Source organism: Ambystoma mexicanum, chromosome 11 (genome assembly GCF_040938575.1).
Source record: "Ambystoma mexicanum isolate Mex_15411 chromosome 11, UKY_AmexF1_1, whole genome shotgun sequence".
Classification (NCBI taxonomy): domain Eukaryota; kingdom Metazoa; phylum Chordata; class Amphibia; order Caudata; family Ambystomatidae; genus Ambystoma; species Ambystoma mexicanum.
Genome location: NC_090934.1, coordinates 642,491,406 through 642,513,574, shown reverse-complemented (window position 1 = coordinate 642,513,574; position 22,169 = coordinate 642,491,406). Strand labels below are relative to the sequence as shown.

Sequence of the window (22,169 nt, the reverse complement as noted above, 5' to 3'; positions counted from 1 at the left end):
GTACTTCAATGTGTGGTATTCTCTCATTGGTTTCATGCATGTCACAATGTGGGTGTTCACATTCACTGGCACCCATTGTGTGTGTGTGACAGACATGTGCTGATTTACATACATGCCATTTGGGTTGTTTCATGTAATGGGCATTTCAATGTGGAGTGTATGTTATGCTTGGTTGGTTATTTGGGCAGCGGTGGCGTGCCGTGGGATTTTGGTGGACATGAGGGCCATGATTGTGGGTCATGTTGACATGTTGGGGGGACATGAGTGGGACATGAGTGGGGGCCTGCTGGCAGGTGCCCCTCACAGCTGGGGGCTGGGAGTGCAGGGGGACATGAGTGGGACATGAGTGGGGGCCTGCTGGCAGGTGCCCCTGACTGCTGGGGGCTGGGGGTGCAGGGGGAGATGAGTGGGACATGAGTGGGGGCCTGCTGGCAGGTGCCCCTCACTGCTGGAGGGTGGGTGTGCTGAGAGACATGAGTTGGTTATCATATTGCAACGCAACATGTGGCTTGGCTGGGCGGCATGCCCATGGTGGATGGGCTGCCTGCGGGACATGACCAGGGGTGCAGGGTAGTGCCCTGTGGTGTGGGCTGCCTGCAGGGGACGTGGAGGGGGTAGAGGGGACACCTGGGAGGACCCACACTGCCAATTCACGTGTAATACTTCCCGCACACCCCTGAAATACACGTATCCAGCACACTTGCGTGTGAAACTTCCCGCGCACCCCTGAAATGAACATACCCAGCCCATTCGCGTGTGAAACTTCCCGCACACCCCTGAAATACACGTACCCAGCCCATTTGCGTGTGAAACTTCCCGCGCACCCCTGAAATACACGTACCCCACTCGCATAAGACCTATCGCGTGTGAAACTTCACGTGAACCCCTGTAATACAGGTACCCAGGGCATTCACATGTGAAAATTCCCGCGCACCCCTGAAATACACGTACCCAGCCCATTCGCGTGTGAAACTTCCCGCGCACCCCTGAAAGACACGTACCCCACTAGCACAAGACCTATTGCATGTGAAACTTCATGTGAACCCCTGTAATACACGTACCCAGGGCATTCGCATGTGAAACTTCCCGCGCACCCCTGAAATACACGTACACCGCTCCCCCAGGCCCGATCGCGTGTAAAACTTCCCGGGCACCCCTGAAATACACGTACCCAGGCCATTCGCGTGTATAACTTTCCGCACACCCCTGAAATACACGTACCCAGCCCATTCGCGTGTGAAACTTCCCGCGCACCCCTGAAATACACGTACCCCACTCGCACAAGACCTATCGCGTGTGAAACTTCACGTGAACCCTTGTAATACACGTACCCAGGGCATTCGCATGTGAAACTTCCCGCGCACCCCTGAAATACACGTACACCGCTCCCCCAGACCCGATCGTGTGTAAAACTTCCCGTGCACCCCTGAAATACACGTACCCAGGCCATTCGCGTGTATAACTTTCCGCACACCCCTGAAATACACATACCCAGCCCATTCGCATGTGAAACTTCCCGCGCACCCCTGAAATACACGTACCCCACTCGCACAAGGCCTATCGCGTGTGAAACTTCACGCGAACCCCTGAAATACACATACCCAGGGCATTTGCGTGTGAAACTTCCCGCGCACCCCTGAAATACACATACTCGGGGCATTCGCGTGTGAAACTTCCCGCACACCCCTGAAATACACGTACCCAGCCCATTCGCGTGTGAAACTTCCCGCGCACCCCTGAAATACACGTACCCAGCCCATTCGCGTGTGAAACTTCACGCGCACCCCTCAAATACACGTACCCAGGCCAATCGCATGTAAAACTTCCCCCGCACCCCTGAAATACACGTACCCAGGCCAATCGCGTGTAAAAATTCACGCGAACAACAGTTATACACGTACCCCACTCGCACAGGCCCTTTCGCGTGTGGGAGTTACCGCGAAAGCCGTAATACACGTTCCCCGCTTGGCGTTTGCTGTTTGACAATCCGGTAAACTGGTCCCGGGTTGGCGCAGCCCTTTGCGCTGGATTGGGGATTTTGATGGCTTTTCCTTGCGCGAGGGCGTTCTTGGGGGCGTAACTGACGCTGCTGCAGGGTCGCTGCGCCACTCTGCGCCACAGCTGCTTTTGGAGGCTAAAATCCATGAATACGCTGTGCGCGGAAATCGATTTTAGCGCACGCGGCTGGTGCAGACATTCGCACGGGAACACTGTGCCCCAGCCGCGTGCGCCACTTTTGTGCGAATTTCTATGAATTACCCCCTGTAGCTCAGCAAGGTACATTACTATGCACCAGTGATGGCATGGAGATGGCACTTAGCAGATACCCTGTAGGATAGTAGATAATGTACTATATTATGTATGGTTAAAAAATGTACATGTGGTCACTATAGAACGAGCTGGGCGGTATTCCGTTGGTAAAAAATCTGCCAAAATACCGCCCAAACAAATTACTGTTACTGCCACTTGGTCTGGCGCAATTTCCGCCGGATTACAAGTGGCAGTGTAATTCCCCATTTATTGTGAGTTGCGTCCATTGGATTCAATATGGCGTTTTTGGCAGGTTTACCGTGGCCGAATTTCACCGGCGGTAATTCCGCCGATTCTGCCGGGTTTCTGAGGTGAGTTGGAGGATTTACCTCTAGGATTTTCCTGAAGGCAAATCCTCCACTCCAGTCTTAAACTCGTAATTTGGGAAAGTGGTAAAGTTGGCGGTAACAGAGTTACCGCCAACTTTACCACTTACCGCCAAAGTCGAAATGAGGCAGTATGTCTGCTGCCACATAATCGAGAGTGAGAGTGAAGAGGCTCCGTTAGATTGCCTTCATGCCTGTTGGCAATGGGGAAAGAATGGCGCGGGAAGCTGATCACAGAACTGAGGCTCTTGTAATGCAGCAAAACATTAATCACTTGTTGCTGGCTTATATTCCAAACGTTAAGGGCAAGTGGTATAGTGAGGAAGAGGAGGATGTTGGTAACGAAATCTATAGTAATTAAGAATGGTAGCAACTAGAATCCAGTGAGAAGACACGCGGTGACCAAGATACACTGTCAACAGCACCGAATTAATTCAATAAGCAGTTACAACACAGTTCCTTGGTATCTGTTTAGGCCTTTGACGATTTGCCTGAATCTGGTGGTACATGGCGCACACCAAGCTATTTGCAGCAGGCTTGCATTTTACAAGAGAGGTAGCGGGTGATGGGCATGGCCACACCTGTACCAAGTAATTGGAGGAACAGTGATCATTGCCTAAGGGATGCATGTCAGTGTTAACAGTGTTTGGCTGCTTCACACGCTGCACGCCTTTCCAAATAAGGGGCCAGCTACTGATGGACATAAGATGCGTTTCTCAAACCAATATACGTTGAACATACACACATTTATGAACCAATCTATTTCCTTAAACATATTTATTTTTAGAGCTTTGCTTTTAACACACGTTTCCTGGTCTTGTATGCAGTGCTCGTTTCGTGGTGTACTGTTGTATACCCTTTGTTAAGGCTGTTTCTGGAGTCTTTAGATTAATAATGAAGGATTACGTAATAACAGCATGGAAATATGTTCTGCAAAGTGGAGAGGAACGCACACATAATAGATGTTCGGGCGCTCGAAATTGCAGCTAGCTTATTGCAAATGTGTATTTTAAAGAGAACATTATGTCCTCTAAATATACAACGAGTGCTTTCAGCTGCTCTATGTAAGTGAAGTGTGGGTGGAATCACGTTTTATTCATGGTAAAGGGACTTATTGTAACATTTCACGGTTTGATGTGTAAAGTGAACATAAAGATAGAATGTGTCAGTCAGTAAATATGGGACATTATTTGATTTATTTTAACTTTTGAACAAGCCATTTCTAAGAAAAATTGTAGTGAATTCTAAGTGCGCTTCTTTCAAGCAGCAAATAACAGCTTCTGTGGGAAAAGTGTCTCGTCTTGTTTTGTGTTGTCCACGCTACATCCACATTGGAGAGGCTTGCAACGTACCGATTGATGACCGAGTTTGTGCATTGTTGAATTTGTACAGCCCTCGATGTGGCTGCACTATTGGGCAGAGTCGGAGACTTGGTTACATCTTTTCATGCAGCTGTACACATTTCTATCACTCATTTTATTTTAGCGTAACTATAGAAAACTTTGGAGAAATGTATGGTTGATACAAAATCAAGTGCCTTTGGCATTCTTCACATGTATTGGGAACCCACGGAGAGTGGAAGTGTGCCTGCCTCCGACAGATACAGTGGATTTAGGGACGGGTGGAATCAGGGTCTGTGGCAGCTAATACTCATCGACTCATCGCCACGGAGAAGGCACGGGGTAGCTGTCCCAACATGGTTACAATGGCAAAGCCTGCCACTACCCTTCATTTTGCCATATCCTTGTTTTCTCAAACTACTGCACCATGAATGCAGACATGAGCATTTTAATTTAATTTTAATTTTGAAAGTGACACAGTACAACCTTTTCGCCCAACCCAGTCACTTAATTTCCTGGCTTCAGAACTTACCCTGCCAACGATACTCTCACCCCTTAAGAGGACCTTAATATGTTAGATTACTCAATAAAATCATGTTAATTTTCACGAGGTAGTCATAGACACCCAGCTTGATGTTTTGATTTGTCAGTGAAACATGGCTCACATTTGAAGATAACCAGGCCCCTCATGCATGCAACTCTGACAAACCTATCTTTGCTCATGTTGATTTATCATAAATAAAATTAGGTACTGAGCTTTTTAGAGGAGCATGTGATTGAGTGATTTAGCTTCATCCTCCTGAAGCAACAAGGCTAAAATGTAGATCTGGAACCTCCATCATTGAAGCACATCTTCTCTTTGCCTTTCATTTGCAACCACCCTATGGGCCCAGCCCCCAACTTACTTCTTTTTAGACAGGTTTCTTATTTGATTTCAGCAAACATACTGATTCACTGCTACAAAAAACCTTTTTGTCTTCCCACAATGCACAATCTAGCTTTCTCAATGTGCTTCTTCCAAACATAAATAACTTTGAGCACACTAGAGATCAGATATCTATCAGACATTTCCCTCATGCCCACCCCCCTCTCTCCATCATGTAGAAATGGTCCTTTGTTATCACCACTCTTTAATCCAGTTCTCTATTTTTTGCATTGTACTGCTTGATACAGTTTCATGACTTCAGCTCATCAAAAGACACAATTCTCATCACAAGAAGCCCCTCTGCAAGTGTTCTTTACAGTTTCTACGCACTCTCTCCGGCTTAGTCTAGTCACAAGGATGGAAATCATGTTAGTACAACTTTTGCTTGTGCTTTAAAAATGTCTCTCCAGCTCAACTGCATTTACAGGCAATAATTCCATTAAGGAGCCCGATTCATATGGTAGAAAACCACATCTAATAAAATAATGTCATTTAGAATGCACATGAAGACAATAAAGATGATGAAAATAAAACTGTCTTCAAGCCTATCACAAAACATATATCCTGTAAAAACATAGTATTGCTATTAAATACGCTCATAAACGTGCTATGGAACTTTTGGGATATGTCAACAGAATAGTGAAGCCCACATCACCGAATCAACCCCTAGCTGGTCTTCTTCTCAACTATCACACAACCGTGTCCAGTCATTCGATATCCAAAATTAGCCTGACAGGAACGCCATCTCAGAGAGCTGTTTATCTAGAGAACGCCCACGTGTGACTGTATCACCCTCTTTCTCCTGATACAGGCAATTTGACTTTCAATGACTATCCCTCAAACTCAAACCAGCACATATTCATACTGGTGCACTCTACGCTTGGGTCTTCAGAAATGTTTCCACACTTTCGCACATGCCTCACCACCCTCAACTAGAGATAATTTCTGGAAGCTTATATTCCCACCTCCATGGAAAAACTAGAACTAAACATCTCCTCGAAAATAAAAAATAATACAAAGTGATCTATCTTTTACTATGAACCCGCCATTGCCCCCATCTGACCCAAAGAGAAAGGGTTGTGGTTTTGCATGTATATAGAGGATGTGGAACATGTCTTACATTGGCCTGCACACCATTAAGAATTTCCACAGACCTAAAGAATGCAACCTACAGTGGTGTCTATCAGGGTTGCAACTTCGTATCCAACTGCACTTCATTGTTCCCATTGATACGTTTTCAGCACCTCACCTCTAACCTGAGCAGCATGGTTAAAGTCTTTGGTGATGCTTGGACTTAGTTTTCATATTTATGTTCAAGCAGCAGCTGATCATGGACAAATGTCATTCATGTAAACATATCTAACAAGCAGTATGACAATATAGTGTTCACGAGATTCCACAATTGAGGAGTCCGAGCTGGCTAGAGTACAACACAAGAAAGTGAGATTATTTATCTAGGGCCAACAAACTTAACTCCACCCTCCCTCATCTTTAAACACACCATTGAACTCTGGTTTTAAGTTAAGAATCCAAGGATTATTATTATTTCTTTTCGGGACGGACATGTCACTGAAAAGGCAATAGCATCATTAGAAACAGACGTTCAAGAAAAAAGATTTACTGAATATCCCCGACTCAAATTATATTTTCATAGAAGTGAACATTAACTCATACATTGTCTATCAATATGATCTTGTTTAGTGTGCCTAAAAACGAAATGTCCAGCATGACTAAGCAGAGAGTGCGTTTCTATTTTAAAACACTACCAGTACTACAACAGTTTAAAACGCAACCAAGCCCCTGGCCAGGGCCAGTGATTTTTTTACCCCCGATGTCACTATAGCTGCAAAAATATATAAATGTTGTCATACATTTTTTCTATAGCTGCGGCTACATTGTAATAACTTCAGATACCCTTGGTTAGACCCTCGGTTATGTGTAGTCATTATACATGCAGTTATTGGGCAAAACATGGAAGAAATGCTTTTTTGCCCCACCCAGGCACTCGCCAAGTGCCCCCATCATCTGTGCCTGCTCCCCAGGTTATATCCGAGGGTATGTGAAAAATGTTTGAGCCTTGTGTTGCAAACTGGTCCTTAGCCCCCCTCCAACTCCCAAATTTCACTTGGTGTCCTCTTGCCTGCCCCCCACCTCTAGCCTGAAGGCCTTTGCATGTTTTGTGACCTACAAATGACTTGTTTCTGCATTTTATTTTCTGATACCCTGGTGTATAACCTGGGGTATAACCGTGGGTATCTCTCGCAAAGAGAACTAAAACAGATGGCAGCTGTTTCATTTATAAACACCAAGATTCTCCGTGTAGCCTGGTAGTTATTGCTATTAATTTTGGAGAAGGTGGGCACCCCCTTCGCCATCAAATATTTAAAACACTGGATGGAATAATCCCAAACCACAAAAACATCACAAGTCAATGCTTCTTTCCCAAGTTGTTTCAAACCTTACCAAATCCATCCAGCGGTTTTGGATGCGCAGTGGTGCAAAAACTGACCTTTTTTGCCTATGGAAAAATGAATGGCGACTAGGCCGAAAGTGCATTTTTTTTTCTTAATAACTTTTCTATTTTTTAAAGTATCTTTCCCAGAGCTTTCATTCTGGGGGAAGGGGGCTGAAATATGAAATTGTCTGCAAAAGTACAGCCAAATCCGTCTGACGAGTCAAAAGTTATTAGCAACTCATATTTTCGATTCCCTATGTAATTCTGGCTCACCTTCACTATAGGGCAGTGACAGCTGCCCTATAAAGAATAACACTAAACATTCTAGATAAATGTTCCTGCTTGTCAGTCAGTATATCAAAATCCTTTACTTCACTTTAAAACATTCCGGAATTACACATGAAGTTACATTTGCAAGTAGTACAAAACACACCACAATCACACCAACCATTTATTGCATCAGAGAACTACTTACTGCATGGCTCTCATTTCCCACTTCTCTTGTAAATGTGGTGCTGTGGGCATGGCATCAACAGTAAGATAGACACAAGTGACCACAGTTCAAAGGTGTTTATTGAACTTGAACAAGTGTGTGATAAATGTCTATCTAATCCTAAATCTACAGATGGGAGCAAGCTACGACCATCAAATAATAATAATGCAGTCCTAGTGGAGTCTCGTCAAAATAAAAGGCCCTATACTAAAAAACCTATTGCCAATCCTTACTGCTAAATATAGATAGTGTGGGGTAGTGTTCATAAAAAAGAGAAAAGTGTTCACAAAATGATATATCAGGATGTGCAGGCCCTTGGCCTCCCTCCCCCATGTTTTCAGCACGGAACAAGGCGGTTCACTCGAGCAAAGCTCACACTCTGGCTGTCCCTGTAGTTCTATTTACTGTGGACTCTTGGAAATGTAAAATCTTGGAATTGTCTATTTTTTTGTATAATGAACGTAATAATAAAAGGACACAATGTGGGTCACTGCTCCAGGTTCAGGGGCATTGAAAGGTGCACATCCCGTTATTCAATTGGCTATAGTGCAAAATTACAACCGATTTCCGTTTACAGTTCCTGGGAGAAAGAACAAGGTTGTGCATTTAAATCCAGTTATCATATTCTGTAGACAAAATACCTATTTCACAACAAAACAGACCATTTATTAATGAGCACTGGAGGTGCATCATCAGAGCATGGATTTTCTCAAAGGATTCCCCGAAAATCAGATTTTTTGGTTAATTCAGGGGCTAAGTGTTGCAAACCTGGGGTTGTGGGGCATCTCAGGATTGGCTGGATGTGGAGATTCAAGAGGTTAGCTTTGTTGTCAGGGAAGGTTGCCTTGAGCAAGTTTGATTTAAGGGTTTGATTGAATTTTTGGTAGTTGAGATTGGTGCTAAAGGACATGGGAAGGTCAGTGTATTGTTTGGAAGCAGAGGCCTTGATAGTTAATCCCTGTGCCCTAACCTTTTGTACAAAGGCTGGTTAAAGGGGTTCATTCACCGACAGCCCAAAATTCATGGTTGGTAATTAGGCGGTTATCAGAACGTTGTTCTTAAAACAGTGGTTGCCATTTTTGTTATTGAAGGCAATTTGGGCATCATCTGGAAATTGGATCTTGACTCAGTATGGAATCTTAATATCTGCTCTATACATTGAAAACCATAGCGAGAAGGTCTACATATGAGCAACCCCAAGTTTCAGGGTGGAGGGTTTAGATCCTAACTCACCCATTTAAATGTGGCTGGTGCATTTTTTGAAGATTGGAGGGAACCACTTGAGGTCTTCATCTGTGATTCCTACCTCATTGGAAAGAACCTTTTAATGATGGTGCGGTGATCTACTTTATCATATGTCACTGATAGTTCTTACAGGGTAAGCAGAGTTAACTCTTGCTCTTTAAGGATTGATTCCCTCATGAAAATAGAGGTGATTTTAGGTGCTCCTGAACGGTCTGAATTTAGACTGCTTATGAAATAGGCCAGTTGACCTGTTGAATTCTTTATACTGTGGGGTAAAAATATGTTCAAGTATTTTGATAATAAATAAGGGTACTAGTGATCGGGTGAATGTTTCTTAGATCATTAATGTATAAGTATTTTTTTATTGAGGAAGTGGTAGTGGTAGCTTCTTTGAATAGTTGAGGGATTTAGCATATACTTAAGGAAGCATTGCAGATAAAGGATATGGATGAGGCTAGCACATTGATATTTGTCTTGATTATAGTATCCAGACAGGAATCACACTGTACCCCAGAAGCCTTCAGACACTTTACTAGCTTGTTGATATCAATGGTCAGTGTAGCTTTGAAAGAGTACAGTGTTACTGAAGTCCTCTAAGGTATGCAGGTGGACTATTGAAAACATATTTTTTTACTATGTATGTTGAATGATTCCTTCAAATGCTCTGAGTAAGGGCTAGAGTCTGATTATGAGTTAGACCTGTGCACCATTGAGATCTGCAGTTATTTGTTTACATACACTGCATTCTTTAAAGACTTGAAATGCCTCGGAGGAGCTATTAGTTGCTGCACAATAGTCTGGCAATATGGTTTCCTCCTTTCTTTAATCATCACCTTCTGAAATGGATTTTCAAAAGCATATATTTTTCATTAGGGGTCTTAGAACCCATCCATCTATGATCCTGTTTCCACAGCATTATTCTTTGTGTGGTACGGTCATTATTAAACAATGTGTTTTTCCATTTGTGTCTTTTTGAATACTATTCACCAGGTGTCCCAGTATTGGGTCAACTCTGGGTTAGAGGCATGTATAGATTGGGTCTTTGTCATTGCTAATCGGTGTGACTTAGTCTGAGGTTGACAGGTATTCAGGACCAACTGTTGGTCAGACCAGGGACCACGTTATGTACTGTCTCCAGGAAAACATAAATGTACACGATGATGACTATTCTTTTGGCCGGGAGAGTTGACCCCATGTGGTGAATCCCAGATTGTTCATGATCTAAATTGGCTGGCTTTTTGGTGGATGAACCCAGCCAGGTGGTGATGTCTTCCAGTACCATGATCATGACTGAGGAGGCCAGAGTGTAATTAAGGAGTTCAGGAAACAGCTACACGAATGGTGAGTTGAAACCTGCTGTGTGTTATCCCACTCTGAAGGTTAACAAGGTACATGACTGATTATGCATTTGCAGGTACACATTTCTAAGTGGGCATTTTGTTTTGAAGATTATTTTTGGTTATAATTTTATAGTTGCTTGGGAGTAAGGTTTTGAGATAGCTGGTAGAGTTCTCCTTGAATGAGGCCTCAATGATATCAAAGATGACAATTTGGTAGTCTTCAATAGAAATGTGTATATTGGTTACATGTTTTATTTCTAATACAATGCTGTGCCACTTTCGGTGTGCTCCAAATATTGGGGAACATGCAAAAGGTGTGTCATAAAGATCCTGGCATTTCTCTTGAGGTTTCTTCCTTCTGCTGGACATCCGCAAGAAGGGGGTGTGATGATCGACTTTAACATCTCGCTCCACCCACCTTCTACTCCTGATTTCCCCTCTTCAATGATTAAGAGGACATTCAGGCATGGCTATCTTGCCACTGCAGTCTCTTTCATCTCTCTCTTTCTATTGTAACATTCCCTCCTCCTTCAAATCTGCAACTGTTTTACCCCTATTGAACAAACACTCTGCTGACCCAAGTGTCCCAGTAAACTATCGTCCAGTTTCTCTCCTTCCCCATTATTAAAAAGTCGCTGAGTGCCAGTTTTTGACTAAATCACAAAGTACCTTGAGGATAATGGCCTTGGAGATCCACTTCAATCTGGTTTCCTTAGTTCCATCCAGTCTGCAATCATGCATTCTTTTATGTTTCTCTCTAATGCTCACCGCTCCTATACACTAATCCTTTTTGGACCTTTCTGATGCGTTTGGCACTGTCAACCACTTCACTCTCCTCCTCACTTTCAAGGGTCTTGGTATTTGCAAATCTCTGTTGCCGGACCTGGCAGGCGGAACAGCACCCGCGAGCAGAGAATGTCGGATGCACCGGCACCATTCTGAATGGTGCTGGTGCATCCAACCTCCCCATTCCCATTGAGCCCTATGGGGCTCAAGTGGGAATGGGGAGTAAACGTTTCTGGCCCCTGGCAATGGGGAAATACCAGATCTGTCAGGGTTTTAATGCCCCTGTATTTCCCCATTGTTAGGGGCCGAAAAAATGTGCAAGTTTGTAATGAGGCCCACAAAATGACACTTATGCACGTGGAAGTACAATAAACAAAGATTTTATGTGCTGAGCAATAAACAGATGATTATGAGTTCAGCTTGTATTGCATGTTTAAATGAAGGCAACACAGGAACACTCATTAATATAAAGAGCCTCTACCCAGCATTACTGCTCATTAGATTATGATTTGAATCATTGTGTATTTATCTCTGGTAAAGCATATTCAGTTAGTATAATTGTTCAAATGTCAAGGTACTACTTGGCAAGTGGGAGGTAGTTTATATGTTTGCACACAATAGCACTACCAGGTGGGATGGGAATAAAAGGATTTCATTGTGGACATGCATTCACTTCCCACACCTGAGCCTGTACCTATTTACTGTGCACATAATGTCTATATGTGATTAATGAGTCATTGCTTGGCAGAAGCTAACCTTACTTGGTAATTCGATGTGTACTGTACTATGCATGTGACAGCCATATCAGTATTTTGAGGCCAGATATTACATATGATCGCTTTGTTTGGGCTTTCAGCCAGTACTCGGTTTACAATTGCAGTTATGGCTGTACCTGGTATTTGAGGCTATACTAGACATATTGTGTTTACGCATTGGAAGGTGGACTTCTTCATATGATCTGCTGCTGCTATCATATAAGATGTACTTTGGGGCTCATTATAAATCTGGCGGTATATGTTAAAAGTGGTGTCAGGGCTGCAGATGCACCACCAGTTATGGCAAGGCAGGTGTGCTGGTGCCCTGACATATTGGTGCCAGAGTGGGGCCTGCAACTGTGTGGATTGCTACAGGTTCCAGCTGTGGAGTGGCTGTGGCAGCTTCAGGGGCAGCTCTGCCACCTGCATGACCAGTGGAGGGGCCACTGTAAAGTGATGTGGAGATGGTGCCTTCCTCTGTCCATTTCAGAGGTTGAACTGCAGTGGTATCTTGTGATCTTGCTGCCCTTCAGCCCCTTTTACTGCTGCTGCATATGGGTCTGGCATATGCAGGCCTGGAGGTGGATGGAGTGGCAACAGTGGAGAGTCTGGCCTCTTCACTGTCTTTGGACAACGTACCTGTTGAGAGTATAATGACCTGCTGTCAGTCATCTTGCAGACATGTCAGCTGGCTTGCAGGACACTCATGCTATATTGTGTGTGTTCTACATATGCACATGTTGTATGAGTGGCATTGGTGGCATTAGACATTAGGCCAATGAGTGCTCCTACTGCTAGGTGGAGGTAGTGTCTGCTGAGGGTGTACACAGTGAAGTGCATGTGACCTGTTGGCCTGCCAAGGTTGCTTGTCATTGTGGGTGCGCTGGGGCTTCCCTTGCCAACATGAACTATCATGGCACACATGGTGCTTCTCATGTTTCCATGTGTTGGAATGCTCATTTGACCTACAGTGCATGTGCATTAATGCATTTTCCCCTCTCCCTGGCACATGTGTGTACTCACTGTGCATTTGCTGTGATTGCCATGTGTTTGCCCATTCCCTTTCCCATTGTGCTAATCTATGCTGAAATGCATGCTTTTGGCCAGTGCATTCAAATGTACATGGGGTCTGATAGACTTAGTACCATCTCCATGGCTTCCTGCTCCTGCCTCTGCGCTCCCAATCCCCTCAATGCCCTTCATGTGGAGGCTGGAGCTGGCCTTCTCCTCCCTCGGCATGAGGTTGAGGGGTTCCACGGTGCCACCTCATGTGCCTGCACTCTCCCTCCTGTGGGTTCCATGTGTTAATATCCCCTCAAAAATATTGCGATACAAAAATATTGCCATATTTTTGTGGCGATATTGACCCATGGACCCTGCGGGGGACACCCCTGCGACCCCGCATTATTTTAAAATGTGCAGGGGACACCCCCGCAACCCTGCTCCCAAAAATATTGCCTATGGCGAGACAAACGGTCATATGTACGGCGATATTTTTGGTAGGGATATTTTGTAAGGATACCCTCCTGTGGAGTGAGGTGAGGCAGCGGACACAGGACTTCAATTCTTTCCATTGTTTGTGGCAGTCCTCTGCATCATGTGGAATGGTGCCCTTGTCCTTGATGGAGGACCATATTGTAGCCTTCCTCTGGGCAACAGTCTTCCGCTGCCCACTGCCAAACAGCTCCACTGCATGGTGCACAACTACCTCTGCCAGCATGTTCAGCTCAGACTCCATGAAGCCTTAGTTTGTGGCTTTCTCTTTTCCTGTGACATGTTGGCACTGGTGTGGTGTCTAGATGGCAACAGGAAATGGGAGATTCAGAGTAAATTTAGTGTTTAAAGATGGCCACCGCCATGCTTCCCCTTCCAGCAGTATCATTATTTCCTCCAGTGAAAATACCGGCAGATGGCCCGCCGGTTATTGTTTAACTGTTGAATCTGGCCGCTATTACCACCATATGGCCAGTATCAAAGGAAATAACATCAGATAGTATTACCATTAATGGTGGGGGAGTGTGCGAGTGCCAGTCAAGTCATGATTCAGTGGCAATTCTGCCAGACATCCCGGTGGTAACGATAATGGAGAAGGGGTGCAATTACCAACAAATTTGCACAAAACTCGCAATGAGGCCCTTAGTCTTTTCTGACTACACCTGGCATCTGAAGCAATTTCTGCCATACGATGACAATAAATGCAAATATGAGATGGCACTGGCATATTGTGTCTCTGTAAAAAAATGGCAGCACCCTTACCACATAAATGCAGTACTCTAAGTAAGCTAAAGTGGGTAACTAGCATATTTACTTGTCTGCTTAAGTAACTTTATGCCATTTTAGCAATCTTATACATATACAAACTTTGTTTCTATCAGTGATGCCATTTCGTCTAAGGTCACGGGGGCCAAAGGCCTCCTAAAAGCACTTCCTGCAACAGCACAAGGTTTGAATAATCATGAGATGTCATTTCCTGTAATGTCATCAGGGGTGTGATGTAACTTCTACTATCCTTGGCGTTGAACAGAGAGCGATTTATAAAGAATGAAGAGGATAGCTGATAATGGAAATGGATGGTCCTATATACATTGGTGTATTGTCGTTTGTATGTGATTGCTTTTGCATGGACACCAGTTTTTTGTTATCTTTTCTTACTATAGTACAGTTTGATGACTATTAGACTGCGTATTCATTTTGCTTCTAAGTTGAATACCCAGGCGAAGCCATACGTTCACAGGGACGTCATTTCACCAAAATGCCAGGGGTCGCGGAAGTGACTTCACATGACCCTTGACCTCTGATGACATCACAGGAAGTGGCCATTTGACTCCGTCCCAAGTGACACCACATGAAGTGATGTCACACGACCTTTCACCCCTTGACAAAACATGAAGTGGCATCACATAGCATTGTTCCTCGGTACACTAAGAACAATATAGTTACGATATTACAGTATTATGATATACATTTCATATAAGAATGGATTACCACATGTAGCATTAATATCGGTGTGTATATGCCTATATGACCGAATTGCTGTGTATGTAACCTCTAAGGCCAAATGATGCCATGGGATGTAAAGAAAATACATGTGGCTGTTGCATGAAATAAAAGAAGGTGCATTAACAAATTCAATTCTTAGACACTGAGCCAGAATCAAGCAAATCTACAGGCATCCCCTGTCGGGATATGCAAAAACAAAAATATATTAATTCAGTTGACTCATCAAGTGATCTTCAAATATACGTTGCTACTTATTCCCTATAATAGTGCTATATATATATTTTGACACTGCATGGAGTTGTCACATCGCTTCCCGTTTGTGCTGGAAGCTACTTGAGATAGTGTGAATGGTACTCACACAAGTTCCACAGAAAAGACAGCAGAGCTGGTAGTGAGCCCTTCTGTGAACTGAAAGGGTGGAAGACTGTCAGGTGTAGCACAGGATGAAACAGAGAAACCCTTCTTTGACTTGAACGAGGTTTATTCTTTATTCATTATTATTATTTGGCTGGGGTTTTTGTAAAGGGCTGCGTACAATTGTCAGTCACATCAGAGCATTTAACACATTTCAGAACTTTGGAAAAGGAGAGATATTGTACGAATATGTTGATATCTTGGTGTCTTGTTAGGAGGTCGAGGGTGCTCCAGGGTGCTGCAGACCTGACCAGATGCATAGACAATGCACACACAATACGAAATGCACTTGCTTTACCTTGACTCAGTCCAACACGGCAGCAGCACCTACCCTACTTTGCGCATATGAAATTGTTCCAGCCTACAGAAGACAGTTTAATTGCACCAGCAGAATTTGTACAGTGTGTGTCATTTTTCAAATAAAATGGACACACATGTACAGATGTATACAAAAGTGTAGAATGCCCACAATTGCTGCAACACTCACCCACAATGTTGTTGTAGACTGCCGCACAGCCGCAGACACCATTCAGCCCTTTGGTAGGGGCCAGCACCTGCCCTCTGAGCAGGTGGAAGGGGTGAGTTGGGTGACAGTGTCGGTATCCGCTGGTGGTGCCCATGCCAAGCCTCTGTGCAGAGACACACGAAGTCCAGGCTAGCTGGAATTGGATGCTGAGGGCACCCTGGGCATCAAATTAGGATGACCCCCACATGGGGGCACAGCGTTCAGTTATTTATTTTCTTCATCTCAATGTCAGGCCCTGGGCTCTAATAAAAAGACGCAATCGTAGCTCTGTTAAGCTAATGGTTGCTAAGCAACCCTTGCAAGGCTTGACTCAAGGAGACACATTGGCGCCTGTGCTCGCTCTCGCCCGCCGTCCACGCAGGCTTTGGAGCTTGAGATTTGCTTTAGGACTGCTGCTTCCTAGTATTCATCGGCACATCCCCCACAGCCAGCCCGGATTTCAGGTGAACCACACGCTAGAGAACGTCCATTGCAGACCTAGTCTGCATGCACAGTGGCACCCACCGCTGAGCTTGCACGCTGTGCTTTTTTTGTCTAGCAGTTTTGATGTTTTCAACAGGGGTCTGGCCCCTGTTGAAAGCAACAAACAGTTTCTTAAAAAAAAAAAAAATACCAGAAACCGATGCACTTTAAAAAAGAAAATACCAGCGCGCTTAAAAAAAGAAAATACCAGCTAAACCCAGAGGTCGTAGGAGGTTGCCAGAGGTCGCAACTGTGGACCACAGAGGTCGCACTTGCGACCTCTGGCGACCCCCAAATGACATCCCTGTACGTTCAGCCATCTGGAAAATCGAAATGGTTCAGTCGTTTCATGCAAACCATTCTTGCATATAAAGTAAATGTTGCATGTTTACTTTTATCAATGCACTACTTGTGTGCTTGATAAAAAATCACAATAACAGCCCTGCACAAAATGAATATGTAATAATACACTTGAGTCTTTATAGACATAGGAATAGAAAAGAACATTAAGCAGGCATTCATTTAGACTGCCAACAGATGTTTAGTAATACAGGTTTTCACCTTAATAAGTTGTTGGTATTGTTTGATGTAATGCTGCCAAATTTCGAAATTGCAAGAAAATCACAAACGGTCAAATATAAACTTTGAATAAATTAGCAAAAGGAGAAAGGAGAAAAGGGAAGGCAGTGGTCCAATTAAAACATGGCTTGTAATGCCTACCTATTCCTTCGTCTTCTCATTTCTTAAACACACCATCCACCTGCATGCTTAAAAAAAAGGTGCATGCTAACTACAGAAAAGAAATAGCTATCATTAATTGCTACATTCCCTCTTAAGCATACTGTAAGTAATAAAAAGTGCTCTTCATAAATAATACCTGTTCTATGACATGCTGTACGAACGAACAGCTTGTAATAAATGATAGAAATAAATATTACATTGAAGTAATCAATTATTCTCAAAAGACCTCAGCAAAACTCCTAAAACGGGCACATGTGTTTTACTGTTGCACGAATCAGTCTTAATTGTCGCGACAGTTCAATGCAAGCTATAAAAGCTATATTTCAATGCAAGCTATAAACTTACAGTATTGCATTCTACGCTATATGACCAGGAAGCAAGCAAAAGCATAACCAGGTAGAGGATAGGAGCAGTTGAACATTTATATATGGGTAATGTTTTAATGTTTGTCCTAATTCAAAATCTGATTATAGATTTTCTTTTTACAAATTCGTTTTCCCATCATTGTTTGCCATATTGCCATTTTTAATATGATACTACAAAATCTTTCCCCAAAAATGTTTTAATATTACACATTATATTACAACTTTGGGTCAACTCTGCGTAGTGCTCTGTCATAAATGTACATGTATTTGTTTCTGATTCAGTACAAATCATAGGTTTCCGTGCAATCTATCAACTTAACACAATGCAATGGCACAAAGTTTAGTGTGCTAAAATTATGTGAAAACCTTTAATCAACGTAGGATACATCCAGGCGTTGACAAATAGCAAACATGACATTCACAGAATCAAATACATGTTTCAAGCATTTGCATCTGGGATGAATGTTTTCAATATGTTATAATATTGCTTGTCTTGTATTTCGCATCTGCTATATATCAATGGAATAATAACCTACAGAGATGCGACATACAAACATCTAATATTTCAATTAATCAGGAAGTACAAAAATTCCATGTGTTAGCTTTAAAAAAAAATCAGTCTATCTAAGGTGGTTGGGGGTTCATATAAATGTACAACTGCTATTGTGGGTTGTTTGCAGGATGGGTTATCTGGCAAAATTAGAAACTACGCATCACCCACCAACCTGCCCATCGACTTGCTCCTCCAGTCAGAGTAATAACATTTTTTCCTGAAAAAATAGTAAAGGTTAACTAAGAACATTCTGTTTCAGAAACATAGTCATCATGTGTGCCTATCACTGTACTGAACATTTCCCTTGCACAGTAGTAAACCCACATATCACTATCACATAGAGTAAGGACATTGAAAATTCAGCATATTATAACCACATGCTAAGATCATGCTAGATTGTAATCTGAAAACAGTTGAGTTATGAAAATAAGTACAATTTGGTAAAATCGCCTTGTTAATATAGCACTCTATAGATACACATGTATATTCCTGTCTATTTGTTCTTGAACACGATGATGGTCAATCATGCTATTTTTAAGCTGATAAAGTCAAAGATTAATTTGGATATTTGCATGCACTGATCCATTAAGAGACTTGCCAAACCTTGTTTTTCCTCTCTGTGGTGCTTTTGACCATTCATGTTAATGATGCATGGCATTTACTGACCTTATCAACACTTGCCAAAATAAGCAATCATTGATTTCCTCAGGGGCTTTGCAGAAACCTCACTCTACCTCACAAGCAGTGCTAACGCCTACGACCTACAGCAGTTGTGCCCTTGTGGCCGATTGTTACTTTATTGTTGCCCATGTAACATTATATGGAAAAAACATGGTCTAGGATTCAGATGGGAATCCAATAAATATAATCTCATATCTGGGACATGGACAAAGATATCAATAGCATGGAAGAATGTATTGAATTATTAGTTACTTTCAGATTGATAAAAAAACAACAATTAAACGTTCACTAACATGCCAGATATTTATAACATTTAAACAATGGTGAAAGTCCAATTTATGAAGAACCTTGAAGCACTAAGGTGAGGGCATTGAGAAACCCCTGCAACATTTCTTCACAACTACTGAAGATGACAGAGACACAATTTCTGATATTCAATAATCTCAGTGTGTATCACAAGACTAGGAATAACAAACAGAGAAATCCACAATCAGAAACAAGTTTTCATGACAGCATTTCCACAATCAATAGACATTCTAAAAACTTCAGGATCCACACACATTTTGTCATCAGCAAGATCCAAAATATCCCTCTCTATCACAAAATATATCTTACGTTGTTTGAGAAAGTAATAAGCTTTCTATTCAGGTTTTCAAATTGCAAAGCCATAGAATATGCATTGCATATGTTTATAGAGAGAGACTTCTAAGTCTAGGCCTAGATGAATCATATTAATTTTTAAGCAATTGTGGTCTGACTGAAATTTCCCATAATTCAGCCTGATCTATATTGCTTGAGCATGCTCTAAGGTGTTTGAACATGTCCTAATGCACTTCAGGAGTCTTGTTGGGCCTTGAAGTTGGTGAGGTAGACTGCCATCTGGCAATCAGGTGGAGTTGTGTTAGTATCACCAAAACTATGTTAGAAATGCAAAACATACTATTTGAAAAACATTTTTGGAGATGGGCTCTACAATCCAACATGGTGTTTGTATATCCCATATAACAGGTGAATATTTGCACATTACATCAAGATCTACTAGGAGAGCTGTTAACAATGACTGGTCACTTTTGGCCCTGTTTGACAGAAAAAATGTTGATTCACCGAGATTCAAGACTATATTAACACAGAATCCCAGGCTATAATGGGGAACATTCAAAGAAATAGTGTGTTGCAATTGATATATTTAATGTTGAGCTGTGTCTTGATTTCTACTGTTAATATTAAATTGTCTCATTATGTGTATTACTATGCATTCGAATTTGGAAAGAAATGTTGTCTCTTTGATCAATACATTTTTGATTTATGATTGTCTTAATATATGTTCACTAAAACTCTTTAGGGCTATTCGATTTGTACATTTCTAGCTTCACATACAGTTCTTGTTGATGTATATTTGTCAGCCTTAACTAATCCCATTTGATAGGACTAGTTGTTACTTTATTCATTTAGTTATTACCTTAGTTTCATCTCATTTTCTCCCTTTATGTTTCTATGAGGGCTGGGGTGTGAAGAAATGGCTGAAGTGGCCATGATAATATTGTTTGGACATGCATTCCTAAATATATGATATGATATGATCTGATAAGTTATTTATAACGTGTCTGCACACATGTGTTTCTAGGTGCTGCAAGGCAAGGGAGGGTACGGAGGGAGGACAAGAGACACAATCTTACTAGGCCTTGTGTCATTGAGATCATGCAAGTGCAGTAATGCAAAGTGCAGGGGTAGGGGAACGGGGGAAGTGCAACGGGTGGGGGAGAGTGCCATCTGGGCAGCATTGTACTGAGTAAGTGCAACCAGGGCAGCACGGCTCAGGGTAAGAGCAAGGAGATGGGGAACTCTAGAGGTTACAGTTACAGCCCAAAGTGATTGACAGACCCAGAGGCAGTGCGGGGAAGACTGGTCAAGAGGAGGCAATGCATATACAATATTTTAATCAAATGTTACTTTCTACAATTGCAAGGGAAATCAAGGGTCTTTCTCATATCTTTCCATGTTACATTGTACTGCCCTCTTGTATGAAGTTGAAAGTGTCAGTGCATCATGTAATGCTCCATGACATTTTAGAGTCCTGTATATTAAATACGGTTAGACTTCCTCGGCGTACTTTTCTTCATATTGAATAAACATTGTCCTCACATCTTTTTGATCAGTAGAAGGTTTCAGATGCAGATTTCTGGGAATTATCAGGTCAGAGCCTAAATGGAATTTCTATCCACATATAGGGGATCAGTGGTTTAATTGTTCCACATCCCAGCTCGAGGAACATTCATCCCAACAAAATTGCACATTTGCTTTCGAAAACAAGTCTGTTTGTTTGTTTTAGCTTTTATATAGTGCTACGAACCCTCAGGCATCTGAGCGCGGCTTATTTTTTACCCACGGTGTGTGGTGCTCATTTATCGACCTCGGAAGGTTGAAAGTCTGAGTTTGACCCTGCCGGGATGCTAACCTCCTTCGGCAGGCTCTGCATGGATGTCAAAGCAAGCACTCTACTCGCTATGCTATCTGACTGTGCAATAATTCAAATAATCAATTCAACAATGTATTATTCTTAAAAGTGTATTACCACTTTCTTCTCCATACACTATAATATATGTGTTAATGTATCTGTTTACATGATTCAAAAATGCATTATTAAAATACATCAATTAATTAAAACTATTATTCCGGTCACTACATATACAATGGATTTCCCAAGATATGTTTCATGTTTGTCACATGTCTATCAAATGATTATTCAGGGTGACAACCGATTCATAAAGGAAATATAATTTAATTTGTTTAAACATTTTTGGACTTATTTTCTAAAACAAAATTGCAAACATTTTTTCATGATAAATGTAAACGGATTTGTCCTATTCCCAACTAAAGTATAAGGTTGTACTTTCTGACAATACATTCTTTGAATATGGATTATCCACCATTCTGAGCTACTTTTTACTGTAGGGAAATCTCATTCAAAGAAAAGATGCAGAGCAAGGTGCCATGTTAAAACATTTTTTTTTTTAAAAACAAGGCAATTGCGGCCTGCGCACAGCATTTGGAAAACACATGGATACAAAATGTGCAATATCCTCTAAAACAACATATTGTTACCATGCCCAACATAGGCATTTCCGGGGCCAAATAAAGCATCTCCAACTTTTATTAAAATGAAGATTTACTCAATCGGAGGCGAAAATCACCGCATTGTAAAGTGATAGAGAAAAACGAATATGCATTTTCTGCTGCTCTTGGTACTATTTGCCTTTACAGAAATGAAGAGTCAGGGTTAGGAAAACTAAACATGTTGAAATATGAAGTCCTTTGATAGGAGTTTGATAAGCCAATACAATGGATATCTGCTGTGTTCATGGGAAATGTAAAATCATGGGGAACAGGAAAATCTATATTTAAAAGCTGCAATTGCAAATGTGACAAAAATAAATGAAACCAGGACGAAACTC

At 42.2% G+C, this 22,169-nt stretch overlaps 1 protein-coding gene across 1 annotated transcript in view; it reads right to left on the bottom strand.

Moving 5' to 3' along the window:
* ANO3 (anoctamin 3) overlaps positions 1 to 22,169 on the bottom strand; it is a 2,087,603-nt gene that overhangs the window by 1,165,675 nt on the left and 899,759 nt on the right. The window contains exon 6 of the mRNA XM_069623502.1: positions 18,209 to 18,253. Coding sequence (XP_069479603.1) covers positions 18,209 to 18,253 — 45 coding nt within the window. The remainder of the gene's footprint in view (positions 1 to 18,208; positions 18,254 to 22,169) is intronic.